The 16,838-nt window shown below is 45.7% G+C and overlaps 1 protein-coding gene across 1 annotated transcript in view; it reads right to left on the bottom strand.

The window, feature by feature from the left end:
* The window catches only part of FGD6 (FYVE, RhoGEF and PH domain containing 6), a 225,393-nt gene that overhangs the window by 46,532 nt on the left and 162,023 nt on the right, over positions 1-16,838 (bottom strand). Inside the window, exons 10-14 of the mRNA XM_063927602.1 lie at positions 13,035-13,093; positions 12,181-12,252; positions 7,556-7,624; positions 3,385-3,468; positions 3,212-3,291 (exon numbers count right to left, since the gene is read on the bottom strand). Coding sequence (XP_063783672.1) covers positions 3,212-3,291; positions 3,385-3,468; positions 7,556-7,624; positions 12,181-12,252; positions 13,035-13,093 — 364 coding nt within the window. The remainder of the gene's footprint in view (positions 1-3,211; positions 3,292-3,384; positions 3,469-7,555; positions 7,625-12,180; positions 12,253-13,034; positions 13,094-16,838) is intronic.

The following is a 16,838-nucleotide window of genomic DNA, read 5'->3' as shown; positions in this document are numbered from 1 at the left end:
ACCGCCCCTGAGTCCGCTTGTAAGGTCCCAGCGTCATGCTGAGGCCTTTGCAGAAGCCGGGGAGGACTTCTGCTCCTGGGAAGGGGCTGCTTGCTGCAGTCTCTTACCCTTTCCTTTGCCTCGGGGCAAATATTGGAATCCGCATCGCCTGACCACTGTCGTGTCCATAGACTTCTTCTGGCAGATATGGACATCGCACTTACTCTTGATGCCAGAGTGCAGATATCCCTCTGTGCATCTCGCATATAAAGGAATGCATCCTTTAATTGCTCTATAGTCAATAAAATACTGTCCCTATCCAGGGTATCAATATTTTCAGTCAGGGAATCCGACCAAGCCACCCCAGCACTGCACATCCAGGCTGAGGCGATTGCTGGTCGCAGTATAACACCAGTATGTGTGTATATACTTTTTAGAGTATTTTCCAGCCTCCTATCAGCTGGATCCTTGAGGGCGGCCGTATCAGGAGACGGTAACGCCACTTGTTTGGATAAACGTGTGAGCGCCTTGTCCAGCGCGCCCTAACCTCTGGCGGGAAAGGGTATAACGCCAATAACTTCTTTGAAATTAGCAGTTTTTTATCAGGGGTAACCCACGCTTCATCACACACGTCATTCAATTCCTCTGATTCAGGAAAAACTACAGGTAGTTTTTTCAGACCCCACATAATACCCCTTTTTGTGGTACTTGCAGTATCAGAGATATGCAAAGCCTCCTTCATTGCCGTGATCATATAACGTGTGGCCCTACTGGAAAATACGTTCGTTTCTTCACCGTCGACACTAGATTTGGTGTCCGTGTCTGGGTCTGTGTCGACCGACTGAGGCAAAGGGCGTTTTACAGCCCCTGACGGTGTTTGAGACGCCTGTACAGGTACTAACTGGTTTGCCGGTCGTCTCATGTCGTCAATCGACTTTTGCAGCGTGCTGACATTATCACGTAATTCCATAAACAAAGCCATCCATTCCGGTGTCGACTCCCTAGGGGGTGACATCACCATTACCGGCAATTGCTCCGCCTCCACACCAACATCGTCCTCATACATGTCGACACACACGTACCGACACACAGCAGACACACAGGGAATGCTCTGATAGAAGACAGGACCCCACTAGCCCTTTGGGGAGACAGAGGGAGAGTTTGCCAGCACACACCAAAGCGCTATAATTATATAGGAACAACCTTATATAAGTGTTGTTTCCTTAAAGCTGCTTAAATATATATAATATCGCCAAAAAATGCCCCCCCTCTCTGTTTTTTACCCTGTTTCTGTAGTGCAGTGCAGGGGAGAGCCTGGGAGCCTTCCTAGCAGCGGAGCTGTGTGGGAAAATGGCGCTGTGTGCTGAGGAGATAGGCCCCGCCCACTATTCCGGCGGGCTCTTCTCCCGGTTTTTCTGAGACCTGGCAGGGGTGAAATACATCCATATAGCCTCATGGACTATATGTGATGTATTCTTTTTAGCCAGAAAGGTATTAACATTGCTGCCCAGGGCGCCCCCCCCAGCGCCCTGCACCCTCAGTGACCGCCGGTGTGAAGTGTGCCTGAGCGCAATGGCGCACAGCTGCAGTGCTGTGCGCTACCTCATGAAGACTGAAAAGCCTTCAGCCGCCGGTTTCTGGACCTCTTCTTACTTCGGCATCTGCAAGGGGGTCGGCGGCGCGGCTCCGGTGACCCATCCAGGCTGTACCTGTGATCGTCCCTCTGGAGCTAGTGTCCAGTAGCCTAAGAAGCAAATCCATCCTGCACGCAGGTGAGTTCACTTCTCCCCTAGGTCCCTCGTTGCAGTGAGCCTGTTGCCAGCAGGACTCACTGAAAATAATAAAACTATCAAAACTTTTACTCTAAGCAGCTCTTTATGAGAGCCACCTAGATTGCACCCTGCTCGGACGGGCACAAAAACCTAACTGAGGCTTGGAGGAGGGTCATAGGGGGAGGAGCCAGTACACACCACCTAGTGGTCAAACTTTTAAATTTTGTGCCCTGTCTCCTGCGGAGCCGCTATTCCCCATGGTCCTGACGGAGTCCCCAGCATCCACTAGGACGTCAGAGAAATAGAGTTAATCTTTCATCCCCCTTATCCCCTCTTACTGTCTCTTATTTCTGTCACCTTCATCCTCCTCTTTCCATCTATCTTATTTTTATCCCCCTACCTCCCATTAGCCCTAACTCTCTTCTCTGCCCCCTCAGCTCTCCCCAACATTGGCCTCCATCCCCCTCCATCTCCTCTTCTCTCATCTCTGGTTCTCTCTCTATCACCTGTCCCCCATGTCTGCTCCTACAGTAAGTCTCTCATCTCTGCCCCAGCCCCCTTCCAATACCATCAGTCTCTCTCCTGGTGGGGGGATACCGACAGGACAGGACAGGACTGTTCCCTCCTGTCAGCACCTGCAACTATCTACACCCCCACTAGCAGACCCCCTAGGTCCACAGGAGTGGAGAGGTGGTGCTGACTGGAATAAACAGTGCTATCCTAACCAGTGCAATGGGTAGAAAAAAAAAAGAAATGAGGCTGTGTCTGGATGTCTACCAGCCAGTGAAAGCTGTAAGGGTAACGGGCGGGGCCACCCCACAGCTAGACACATTCGCAGGAGATTGTACAATAGATACCATTACTATTATTAAAGTATGTATTTGTATATTTTGCTTTGTGTACTATGACATTTTACTCAGAAGGGGACCCGATTGTGTGATGAAAAGGAATAAAAAAAATCTCAAAGCCATTGGTTTTTGGAAAATGTACCGTTCAAGCAATTAAAAAGACACCACTGTACTGTTTATTTAAGGGCTACAACCGTAACACAATTTTAACTTGAGAGCTTGTACATGGTTTCTTACACCCTTTACTAAATAAATAACTTGGTCTTTCAAACATCCTTTCTTTCCTTATATGAATTAACTCTGCAGCTCTCTTCATAGGATACAAGTGTGTGTTGTACCCCAGGGCAATGAAGATGCATTTTCCATAAAATACTAAATAGAATTACCAGGTGTCAAAGGAAGCAAAAAGAAGAAATATTTTGTAAAATGTAGTAAAAATCAGAAGGGCATTTGCATGCCAATATATTAAAAGGCATTTAATGTTCTTAAACATCCACAGAACTTTTTTGAGTTCTTCTTAATCTTACATAGAACGTTCAGACATATCTTAATCCTTTTAGAAATCATCTTTTCACTGTCAGTAATTTAATGGGTGGTACTATTGCGTAGTACCTGGCAGACAAAATGAAGGATCTCTCCACACTTTCTATATTCAGCTCATTTTGATAAGCCTCTTGGGTTGGTTTCCTCACCTAGAAGTATAAAGTATAATATATATGTTATTGTGTGATGCCAAAGCAAATAGTCTGACAACATTCCAGTATATGGATTGGATAAGATTTTACCTTCATCCCAGCCAGAGAGAGCATATTGTTAAGCTTAAACATTCCTGATTGGACGGGGGTTGTGTATAATAAAGCATCATTGAACTGAAAGAAAACAAAATAATAGTTTATCCATAGTACATTAATTCATATTGTCATAGAACAATTAAAGAATTAATGTTGTGACTCAAGTGAACAAGATCAATTTATGTAACTCCAAAAAGTAGGTAGGTCAGTGAAATTGGAAAATTATGCAATAATGTAAAAAGCAATTAATGATGTGAAAAACAAAATATACTATATATAAAATACATACTGTTTTAACCTGCTAAATGTATTAATGGTATTTTAAGCAGCATCAGACCCCATATATTGAATATTTAAGACACTTCCCTGTTAAAAAAAAAAAAACGTTATTGCAGACACATGTGCCTGCATGCCACAGTTAACATGCACTGCTTGCACCCGACATGGTCGCTCTCTCTCCTGTAAGGATGGCTATCGGTGTGTTCAACCAGCAAGTTAGCATCAATGGTTGCAGCCTATGCAATGGATGACCATCAATGGTTTCACCAACCGATCATCCCCGTTTCACTGCTTGGCTGTGACCTATCTTGTTCTTCTCCATTGATGGCAAAAGTATTCACCATTGGTCATAAACCATTGATGCACCCCTCTCTGCCGGTGAGCCAGACACTGTCCGTGACTGTACTGACTTCACTATGACTGGGAGTGATTTTCTATTGTACCTCTGGCGCAGCCCAATCCGGCTTCTATGGGCTGCAGCCAATGCAGTCCATAGAAGCAGGGGGTTGGCGCAGTTGAACCGCGATGTCTGTGCATGTGCCGGTCCCAGCACCTGCCGGATCCACGAGCTGGGACCCGGGGCTGGCAGCTGGCTGTCTCCTCTCTGGGCACAGGGGTAGCGGCAGCCCCCATACTATATGTAAACTAGGAGCCACTGCTGCAACAATGATTTTGAATTATCGATGGCCATTCCTACTCCCCTGGACTCCTGACAAACAGCTAGATGAGCAACAGACAGAAGTGTGCAGTCCCCAACGGAATCCCCGATCTTGTCCCCATGTCTTAGACTGATCTGGGAGATGTTAGTTGTTTCTGTCCAACTTAAGGGGGTACTCACGGAGCGATAATCTAAGCAATCTGACTAGATTGCTTAGCTTTTAAGCATGATCGGTCCGTGTGTACCCCCCACAGCGATAGCGATGCACAGCCCCGCGCATCGCTATCGCTGGTGCTAGATTGGCCTGCCATGCAGGCCAATCTAGCAGGTCGCTCATTTCACCCGCTGGGTGAAATGAGCGGCCTCCCCGTCTCCCCCCTTCCCCCCGCACGCTCAGCACACATCGCGCTGTGCTGAGCGGTGGGAGAGATGTGTGCTGAGCGGTTCGCTCAGCACACATCTCTCCCACATCGGCCCGTGAATACGGGCCTTTAGGTTACCAGGTCAGTGTTATAATTTTAATGCAGTTTTGGATTAGGAGAGAGTGAAGAAGTCTACCCACTATCCCGTGGTTACCCCCGTTAGGGAGGACACTCAATTCCCTTCTTTTGTTCCAACAGGCTTAGAGCCAATATTCCACAGTTGCAAAATAAGCACAAGTAGACAAACTCTTTTGTCATGTCTTCTGAGGAAACTGCTGATTAGGAGGCAGAGAAACGGGTTAGGACCCTGCCCCCTTGCTGCAAACTTTGCTCATGGCATGTTCAGGGTGATAAGTATTGATCATTGATACTGTAGTACCCGGGCTGTCTATGAGAAGCGGTGACATCTGGCTGCTAATATATTCCTAACAAGAGACATTTTTTGTCTAATTTGTGTGTATTTCACAATTGTGGAGAACTGCAAAAAAGCCTGTTGGAATGAAGGAAGGGGATTGAGTGTCCTCCCCAATGGGGGTGACTACAGGATAGTGGGTAACTATTTCATTCTCCCTTAATTCAAAAGCACATTTATACACTGCTCAAAAAAATAAAGGGAACACTTAAACAACACATCCTAGATCTGAATGAATGAAATATTCTTATTAAATACTTAGTTGAATGTGCTGACAACAAAATCACACAAAAATTATCAATGGAAATCAAAATTTATTAACCCATGGAGGTCTGGATTTGGAGTCACACTCAAAATTAAAGTGGAAAAACACACTACAGGCTGATCCAACTTTGATGTAATGTCCTTAAAACAAGTCAAAATGAGGCTCAGTAGTGTGTGTGGCCTCCACGTGCCTGTATGACCTCCCTACAACGCCTGGGCATGCTCCTGATGAGGTGGCGGATGGTCTCCTGAGGGAACTCCTCCCAGACCTGGACTAAAGCATCCGCCAACTCCTGGACAGTCTGTGGTGCAACGTGGCATTGGTGGATGGAGCGAGACATGATGTCCCAGATGTGCTCAATTGGATTCAGGTCTGGGGAACGGACGGGCCAGTCCATAGCATCAATGCCTTCGTCTTGCAGGAACTGCTGACACACTCCAGCCACATGAGGTCTAGCATTGTCTTGCATTAGGAGGAACCCAGGGCCAACCGCACCAGCATATGGTCTCACAAGGGGTCTGAGGATCTCATCTCGGTACCTAATGGCAGTCAGGCTACCTCTGGCCAGCACATGGAGGGCTGTGCGGCCCCCCAAAGAAATGCCACCCCACACCATTACTGACCCACTGCCAAACCGGTCATGCTGGAGGATGTTGCAGGCAGCAGAACGTTCTCCTTGGCGTCTCCAGACTCTGTCACGTCTGTCACATGTGCTCAGTGAGAACCTGCTTTCATCTGTGAAGAGCACAGGGCGCCAGTGGCGAATTTGCCAATCTTGGTGTTCTCTGGCAAATGCCAAACGTCCTGCACGGTGTTGGGCTGTAAGCACTACCCCTACCTGTGGACGTCGGGCCCTCATACCACCCTCATGGAGTCTGTTTCTGATCGTTTGAGTAGACACATGCACATTTGTGGCTTGCTGGAGGTCATTTTGCAGGGCTCTGGCAGTGCTCTTCCTCTTCCTCCTTGCACAAAGGCGGAGGTAGCGGTCCTGCTGCTGGATTGTTGCCCTCCTACAGCCTCCTCCACGTCTCCTGATGTACTGGCCTGTCTCCTGGTAGCGCCTCCATGCTCTCGACACTACGCTGACAGACACAGCAAACCTTCTTGCCACAGCTCGCATTGATGTGCCATCCTGGATGAGCTGCACTACCTGAGCCACTTGTGTGGGTTGTAGACTCCATCTCATGCTACCACTAGAGTGAAAGCACCGCCAGCTTTAAAAAGTGACCAAAACATCAGCCAGCAAGCATAGGAGCTGAGAAGTGGTCTGCGGTCACCACCTGCAGAACAACTCCTTTATTGGGGGTGTCTTGCTAATTGCCTATAATTTCCACCTCTGGTCTATTCCATTTGCACAACAGCATGTGAAATTGATTGTCAATTAGTGTTGCTTCCTAAGTGGACAGTTTGATTTCACAGAAGTGTGATTGACTTGGAGTTACATTGTGTTGTTTTAGTGTTGCCTTTATTTTTTTGAGCAGTGTATTATAAAACTGACCTGGTAACCAAAATTGGACTGAAATAACTAACCACAGACTACCATCTGTATAAAGCAAAAATGAATGCGTATTAACATAATCCATTACTTACTACTGTTTATTGCATTAAGATATGCAAATTAACAAGCTGATGGATCTTTGCCAAATTTAAACAACAACTAACAACTCTGATCTACTACCACCTCTCTGGCTATTTAAAGCTCCAAACTATTTTGGGTTCATCCAAAAGGTTTAGCGTCTTACTTATTTTTCCTTGCTCTGGGGAAAGGCTGTCCCCAGCGGGAGCAAGCGGCAAGCATGAGAGACCTGGCAATGCATAGTGACGGGGAGGATGGAGCACACAATAGCAAGCATGCTAGCGGGAGTGAGTTCATAGAGAGTAGGGGCATCCTACTGGGGTACTCATGAGAGAGAAAAAAATCCAGGTAACGCCAGACATAACTATTACCAATCAATATAAAGTGGAAAAGGGGTACATTATCCCATATATAAAAAAGATGACTAATCAAAACAAAAAGAGGTGAAAGAGTTAACATAAAACATTCTATTTCCTGTTCTTCTATGTACAATCATGGCTACTGTCAATAGGGGTTTCCTCAGGCAAATTTCAGTAATATGGCAACTTACCAAAAAAAACATTCGCGGTTGCATGACCTTCCTGGAAAGCTTCATCAAAGTCCCCTCTTTCAAGAAGACCTGAGCCAGCAGAATAAAAAAATAAAATTGAGACACCTAAAAAAAACAACTAATGTCTACTATGGTATCCGGACTCCAGGTCGACAGCACAAAGGTCGACACACCTTAGGTCGACGCCAATTGGTCGACACACCTTAGGTCGACATGGACAAAATGTCGACATGGAAAAAGGTCGACATGGAAAAAGGTCGACATGAGTTTTTCACGATTTTTTTCTTTTTTTTCAATCTTTTCATACTTAACGATCCACGTGGACTACGATTGGAACGGTAAAGTGTGCCGAGCGAAGCGGTAGCGGAGCGAAGGCACCATGCCCGAAGCATGGCGAGCCATGCGAGGGGACGCGGTGCACTAATTGGGGTTCCCGGTCACTCTATGAAGAAAACGACACCAAAAAAACATAAAAAACTCATGTCTACCTTTTTCCATGTCGACCTTATTCCTGTCGACCTTTTGTCCATGTCGACCAATTGGCGTCGACCTAAGGTGTGTCGACCTTTGTGCTGTCGACCCTCAGTCCCAGACCCGTCTACTATAGTGCACAGTAAATAATAAGCTGGCTACATGAATTTAGTATCATTAAAAAGTGCATTTGACACTACAATTTCCCTCAGTTAGCATTATGCGAGTCTCACACTACTCTGTACTGCATGAGGGCCCTGCTCCTTCCACTATCTAGCTATTAGCCTGTGGCTCCCACTTGCCTTAATTCCCCTCCTCACATGACATTGCCCTATCACATGCAGCCCTGTTTTCTCTGAGCTGACAGTTAAACAAGTGGGAAGATCCCTGTTTTCCAATACAATTACTGGAATGATCACAGCTGCACAGATTATGGTAGTGTCACATGACAGGAATTTTCAGCTAGAAAGGTGAAGCATTCAAATACGATAATTCTAGCAGGTTGTCGAATGCTGTGTCTGTGACAGGTTGAAGTAAAAGTGAATTTTCTTATCACACAGCAATTCAACTGCCTAGCAATGTAGACTTATCTCAGCTTAATTGCTTTCAAATGATGGAGGTTGGGGTGTGCAGTGCATGCATGCACCTGGGTCAAGGGGTCCCAAGCAGTACATCTTGAAACCCAAATCACGGTCAAATCCATCTAATCAGAAATATGGTGCATGTGCAGGGGCCAGAGAGGGCTCTGGTACTGTCACAAAGTCACTATATTTTCTGAGTATGCCCCTGAATCATATTTTCTGCGGAAAGGAGCCCAAACAAAAACTTGCACACGGGCCACCTATTAAAACGCCAGAAAGAGGAGGATCAAAGAGCATTTCACTTCAATCTATCCCAAAAGCTAAAATTAAGAACATATGAATCTCGCACTTATCAAGGTCCCCCAAGTGACACCACCCATACTCAGGGGTGTAGTATGGCTGACCGGCGGTCTCCTGACCACCGGTCAGCTTACCGACGCCGGGATCCCGGCAGCATACCGACGCCGGGATCCCGGCGGGAAGGGGCGAGTGCAGCAAGCCCCTTGCGGGCTCGCTGCGCTCGCCACGCTGCGGGCTCGGTGGCGACCTGCGGTCGCCACGGGTTCTATTCCCACTCTATGGGTGTCGTGGACACCCACGAGTGGAAATAGTCCCTGTTGGTCGGCATGCCGACCATCGGGATACTGAGCCAGCGGGATGGTGGAGGAGGTCATGTGACTGTCGGTCAGCAGACCGCCGGTCACATGAATACCACTCCATACTCAGTACTGCCAAAGACATCCCAGCAATCTGGTTGGATACATGTTATCCTATGTCTAACCACTATAAAAGAAACAATGGGTAAGCACACACACAAAGAGGTGAAAGGTTGCTAATTTACACAGGACAGATTATGTAGAGAAGTCTGGTTAATCAAATGACCATACACTTTAGTGGCTTTCAAATCAGCATAAACTCCATATACAACTAGGGAGAAGTGTACATTTTGGAAAGTTACTGAAAACTTTTTGTAGAGGTGAAATTTAAGTGCCTGAAAATTCCATCTATAAATCTAATGCTCACAAACAATGATTGAGACTCAGGGTTTTCCAGATAGAGGGCCTGATTCTGAGGTGGGAGTAAAGCAAAAAAGAGCAAGTAACTGTACACTTTGGCAAAACCATGCTGCACTGCAACTGCAGGTGGGGCAGATGTATCATGCAAGGAGGGGCCTGCACAAACTCAAATCTAATTTGCAGTGTCAAAATAAAGCTGCCCACTATTTGTGTGCTACATGCAAGAGCAGTTAGTATTTACCCTGCATGCAAAAAATAAATAAGTATTTGCACCCCTTACACTGCAACATGGTTTGTCTCAGTGCACAATTACGTGCTTTGCTTTACTCTCCCCTCAGAATTAGGTCCAAAATGTTTTTCCATAATTTGAAGGCATGCCTAAAATAAACTAAATTACATACACAAAATAACTTGTCTTTTCCCACAATGGCCACGGCGCCCTCATTACATTTTGTGCAGAGACTGCACATAAAAACACTTGGTGACCAGGCCTCTATGTCTGTCACTATAGCCAAACAATGACAATTATTTACTTTTTGGAGGTCATTCCGAGTTGATCGCTAGCTGCCGTTGTTCGCAGCGCAGCGATCAGGCTAAAAAATGGCATTTCTGCGCATGCGTATTCCCCACAATGCGCACACGCAACGTACGGGTACAAAGCCCGTTGTGGTTGTGCACAAGTTCTAGCGAAGTTTTCAGTCGCACTGACGGCCGCAAGAAGATTGACAGGAAGGGGGCGTTTCTGGGTGCCAACTGACCGTTTTCAGGGAGTGTCTGCAAAAACGCAGGCGTGTCTGATAAAACGCAGGCGTGGCTGGGCATTCGCTGGGTGGGTGTATGACGTCAAATCCGGACACGAATAGGCTGAAGTGATCGCAAGCGCTGAGTAGGTTCAGAACTACTCAGAAACTGCACAAACAGTTTTTGCAGAGCTCGGCTGCACATGCGTTCGTACTTCTGCTAAGCTAAAATACACTCCCCAGTGGGCGGCGGCATAGCGTTTGCACGGCTGCTAAAACTAGCTAGCGAGCGATCAACTCGGAATGACCCCCTTTGTTCTATCTGGTTTTGGGAACTTTCTGAATAATTGATTTCCAGACAGATCCTACACCTGCAGATGTTTCTGCATTAATGAGCTTTGAATTGGAAGGGGAAAAAAAAGTCGTTACTAGGATTTGGGAAATCCCACTTTCACCTTCCTGCCAAGAACTGAAAAGAAGCACTTGGCATGTCACAGCTATGGAAAAAAACTAACATATCTCCATAATGAGAAATATGTTTTTGAAAAGATCTGGGCTGTCAGATCGCTAACCTTCCTCTCTCTCTCTCTCGAGAATACTCCTTCTCACGTTTCCACCCTAGGAGACCCCTCTTGGAAGCTTCTCCATCCCTCTTACATGGGGAATGTTGTTTCCAACTTTTTACACATTGGACACCTGCCCTGTTATCTATAGTCACACCTAGTATCCCAGTGGAACTTGTTCCTACTACTTGATGTCTCTGGACTCCAACCCTTATTCTTCCATTAATATCCCCCCTCCGTTTCTCTTCTCTGTCAATTACACCCCTGATCCTACAGAGTCAAAGATGTACAATCAATATGAAGCATATTTTCCTTTTCCCACCATATTGAAAATTCAGTGACTTATAAACATGGTCCTACTTTTTGTTCTCTAAAGGGGCTCATACATCAGGGGAGAATTATGGCAATTTCCTGTTCTCCATGTGCCTGGAGGATCAGGGAAATGAAGACATGTTGGAAATCCTTGATTTGCAGATTCTGACCAAAAAATGATCGGGATCAGCAAGTCAGGGATATTTAACATGCAGGATTTTGCAGATTCCTCAATGTATCAGTGATCATTGATGTCAGGGAATTGTGGCTCTGATGTATGGCCTGCATTTGTTTTACCATTGTCTATGTTGACAAATGAAATTTAAAAAAAGAGGAACACACACAATCAAACATGTAAATACTAACATAGGTGCTCACCTAAAGGGACCCATTATTAATATCCTCTCTGTGCCATATTACATTAGGAGCAAGGTGTAAATTCAACTTAAATAGTCAATGGAAGAAATAGAATACATACATAGGGGTGTATTCAATAGATGTCAGATCCTTTCCGACGGAAAGGATCCGACATCTAAGTATTCAATGAGCGGATTTGGACGTTCCCGACAATGCCAACCCAACTTTTTTTAAAGATGGATTGACAATGTTGGAAATGGGGCTAAAACTTGTCAGATTTGGCCGCGTTTCCGACAAAACACGTGAATCGGCGGCTTGATCCGCGTGCTTTCCGACAAGTCGAAATTTACGACTTGTCGGAAAATCTGAGGCAACATTGAATAGGTCGGAACCCCTTCCGACCTAAAAAGTCGAAAACTGCCATCTTTCCGACAAGACGGCTGTTTCCGACAAGAATTGAATACACCCCTTAGTAGTAACTCTCCTATGAAAGAAATGAACCCACATTTGAAAGTAATGGTAATTTACAGTTATTCAGTTACTTCTGGTTAAACAAAGAATGTGTAAGTAGTGTTTTGTACCTACCCTTCCTGGCTGCACAATTTCATGATGACCATTTAAACTATACTGGATCTGCATAAGCTTTTGAAAGTTGTCCTTTAAAAGAAATAAATGAATTAACATTCAGGTGGCAACAGTATTTAAAATTATATACAGACAATTGCACCTAAACTATTTACGGGATCCGGTCTCTAGGTCGACAGTAACTAGATCGACAATGTTTAGGTCGACTACTATTGGTCGACAGTAAATAGGTTGACAGGGTCTCTAGGTTGACATGTTCTAGGTCGACATTAGTTTTTCACATTTTTTTCTTTTTTTTTTTACTTTTTCGATATGGAATAGTAACCTGTGCCGAGCAAGACACCTTGCCCGAAGCATGGCGAGGGGATACGGTGCACTAACTGGGGTTTCCGGCCACTGTACGGAGAAAACGACACCAAAAAAACATTAAAAACTCATGTAGACCTTTTGACCTGTCGACCTAGCATCCCTGTCAACCTTGTTACTGTCGACCAATTGTGGTTGTCCCAAACATCGTCGACCTAGACACTGTCGACCCTATGAACCACACCCACTATTTACAGTATGGATTTGTATATGCTTGTGCCAGCAAAAAGCATTAGAAAGCAATGTGTGACATTATGATTGCATACTATGAGCTGCAAAAATATGCTGCTAAGTGTTCTATGAGTAAAACAAAATTGTGTGTATATAAAAACACTACTGATGAAATAAAGGCCACAAAACCAAAAATTCATGTTACTTTTTGTAAAAGACCTACTAAACACAAAATGCTAAATACATATCAAAACTGAAGATATTAGATAACAGACAGACAGACAGACAGACATGGAGGTTTCATGAAATATACTTACCCCTTGCTTCAAGATATCATTAGCATGATTAGCAACCTCAGTGACAACACTCAGGGCAGCTACACAGGGAGATAGTATAAGCGTTACTTTATGATTTCAAAATATTCACATTGTTTCCATTTATGAATGCCTAATAAATGTATAGATACTGCACATACATATGTATAGCTATTGCACAGAAATACAGTATCATAGCAGTTACGAATTGGGTAGTGTTTTCTACAAGTGTGTCGGCAATTCAAATAAATAACTGTCAGAAAAGTGCATTCTAGGCCCATCTTTAATACTTGTATTTACAGCATATGGTGTATATGTCAAAATAAAGAAATAGAGGATATGTGAAATGAAAGCTGGTATTGCACATCAATATAGATATGTACAGTAAATACAACCTTTTAAGGGTTCAGTATGATTTGCCGATGCACAGGATGCGGGCGGTCAGAATACAGACGCTGGCATCCCGACAGTTGCAATCCAGACAGGGGGAGGTAAGCATGTTCTCCCCTGTCCTCTACCCCCTAACCTTCCTGCAGCCTAACCCTAACCCAGCCTGTTATTTCCTAACCCTAACCTCCCCCCGGTGGTGCCTAAATCTATCCTCCTAGCAGCCCCCCGACCCGCATCCTAACCTCTTCCCGCAGCCTAACCCTAACCTTCACCCCCGTGCGGTGCCTAAACCTAAGCCCCCCTTTTCGGTCCTAACCCCAACCTGCCCGCTATACTTGCAAATGGAATGCCAGCTGTCGGGATTCTAGTGTCCATCTCCTGATCCAATCAGGAATCCGCCATCGGCATTCTGACTGCCGTGATCCTGACAGCCAGCATCTTGACCTCATCCCCCTTGTACTATACCTAAATTCTATTGTACATGAGCTTTAGACATATTCAATATGTCACAGCTTACCATAGGTGACAATTTACTTACAAAAACAATTACTTAATATACATATATATAAATGTTAAATCCATGTATGTAGCAGCAGGTGTGATGCTGAGACCTGGATTGGTTGGCATTCGGGTCACTAAGGCACTCATAATATGGCTTACAGAACTCAAATCTGCTTTACATGACGAAAACCTGATACTTCTTGTAAATCAAATGATTGAGTCTGTAGAGTATCTCTGTACAGCGTCTACTGACGTCTGTCAGCTCACTTCTCGTATTTCATCGTCGCTAGTTACGGCACGAAGAGCACTCTGGCTGCGTGCTTATCATGCGGAGGCAGAGGTCAAACGAGGTATAGAAGCGTTGCCTTACGATGGCAAGAAGTTGTTTGGTCCTGAATTGGACGCATGGATTGCTGAGGCTACGGGAGGTAAATCTGTTTTCTTACCATTGCCTTCACCGGTATCAAGAAGAAGGTACGCTGGACATTCGTTCAAATCCTTTAGACCTCAGCCCTTTCGAGAACGTGGAAGAGGAACAGCCACGCCTGCTAGACGTGGTCGCGGACGTGGGTTCCAACAAACCAACACAACTCGCCAGGACGCTAAGGTTACCGACAAGCCAGTGGCATGACGGGCTACCAGCCCATCTCGGTTCTCCGATTGTGGGAGCACGCCTTCAGACGTTCCATTTGGCGTGGTTCCGCACATCCGCGGATGGGTGGATCCGCAATTTAATGTTAAAAGGTTACAAAATAGAGTTCGACTGTCTTCCGCCTCTGCGGTTTTTCAAGACAGGATTGCCTCTGTCGGACGACAAGAGGACGGTTCTGCAAATTGCCATTCAGTCCCTACTGGATTCAGCAGTTTTGATTCCGGTCCCTGTACACCAACAGGATCAGGGTTATTATTCAAGTCTGTTTGTGGTACCAAAGCCGGATGGCTCAGTCAGACCAATATTGAACTTAAAGGGTCTCAATCAGTACGTAACTTACTACAGATTCAAGATGGAGTCTCTGCGTTCGGTGATTGCGGACTAGATCTCAAGAATGCGTACTTACACATTCCAATTTGGCAGCCTCATCAGAAATTCTTACGGTTTGCAATACGCCAGAACCATTACCAGTTTCAGGCTCTACCGTTTGGCCTGTCATCAGCGCCTCGGGTATTCACCAAAAGTGATGTCTGTGATGATAGCTCATCTCAGATCCCTGGGAGTGACAATAGTTCCGTATTTAGACGATCTGCTCATCAAAGCTCCGTCTCAACAGATGCTTCTCCAACATGCGCTGCTAACGTACGATGTACTGGTTCACCACGGTTGGATTGTCAACTTCAAGAAATCACATCTAATTCCGTCTCAACGCCTTCAATTCCTAGGTATGATTCTCGATACGGTCAATCAAAGAATTTACCTACCACAGCAGAAAGTACAAATTCTACGCCATCTAGTACAATTAGTGCTCAAGCCACGCACAGTGTCTGTACACTTGTGCATTCGTCTCTTATGCACAATGGTGGCAGCTCTCGAAGCGCTTCAGTTCGGAAGATTTCACTCGCGTCCATTTCAACTGAATGTGTTCGCCCAGTGGTCGGGCTCGCATCTGCAGATTCACCACAGGGTGAGGTTGTCGCCAAGGGCAAGAGTATCTCTGCTCTGGTGGCTCAAGGAACACAATTTAACCGCAGGAAGACGGTTCGGAGGCTGGAATTGGATAATTCTAACTACGGACGCCAGTCTCAGAGGTTGGGGAGCGGTAATTCAAAATTGTCAGCTCCAGGGTCTCTGGGCGGATCACGAGAAATTGCTGTCTATAAATGTCCTAGAACTCCGCGCAATTTACAATGCGCTACGACAAGCAGTGCACATGCTTCGCTCTCAGCCTGTCCAAGTGCAGTCGGACAATGCGATGGCGGTCGCATACATCAACAAACAAGGAGGAACAAGAAGCCGCATGGCAATGCGGGAAGTAGCTCGTATCCTCAATTGGGCGGAATGTCACCAGGTGATATTGTCGGCAGTGTTCATTCCGGGAGTGGACAACTGGGAAGCGGATTATCTCAGTCGTCGGGATTTTCATCCAGGCGAATGGGCATTAAATCCAGAAGTGTTTCACATGTTGGTTCAGAGATGGGGTTATCCTCAGGTGGACCTGATGGCGTCTCGACACAATCACCAAACGTTCCAGTATGTGTCCAGAACAAGAGATCCAAAGGCAGTGGCGGTGGATGCTCTCACTGTCGCGTGGCCGTACAGTCTTGTGTATCTGTTTCCACCGTTTACGTTGCTCCCTCTGGTGCTAAAACGGATCAAAAGAGAGTCTGTCACAGTCATACTAGTGGCGCCTCATTGGCCTCAGAGAGCTTGGTTCTCGGATCTCCGAGGACTACTCGCAGACGATCCTTGGCCGCTCCCACTGCGTCCAGACCTGTTACAACAGGGTCCGTTCCTTTACCCCGATTTAGCGCGGGTGCGTTTGACGGGGTGGCTGTTGAGACCGCCCTCTTAAGAAGAGAGGGCATTCCAGATTCGGTTATACCAACCATGTTACGAGCTAGGAAGCCAGTTACGGCAGCTCATTATTACAGAATATGGCGTGCCTATATAGGTTGGTGTGAAGCTCGGAAGTTTCCGACTTCATCTTTCAAGTTATCCCGCCTTTTGTTGTTTCTACAAACAGGGTTAGATGGAGGACTGCGTTTATCTACACTAAAGGTGCAGGTATCTGCTTTGTCAATTTACTTTCAAAGACGATTGGCTCTATTGCCGTCTATACGCACTTTTCTCCAAGGTGTACAGCCTCCATTCATTCCACCTACAGCGCCATGGGACTTGAATCTGGTTTTAGAGTTCTTACAGTCTTCATATTTTGAACCCTTACAGCAAGTGGATATAAAGTTTCTCACTTGGAAAACAAT

This window comes from Pseudophryne corroboree, chromosome 6, assembly GCF_028390025.1.
Source record: "Pseudophryne corroboree isolate aPseCor3 chromosome 6, aPseCor3.hap2, whole genome shotgun sequence".
Classification (NCBI taxonomy): Eukaryota; Metazoa; Chordata; class Amphibia; order Anura; family Myobatrachidae; genus Pseudophryne; species Pseudophryne corroboree.
This window is presented reverse-complemented; position numbering and strand designations above follow the sequence as displayed.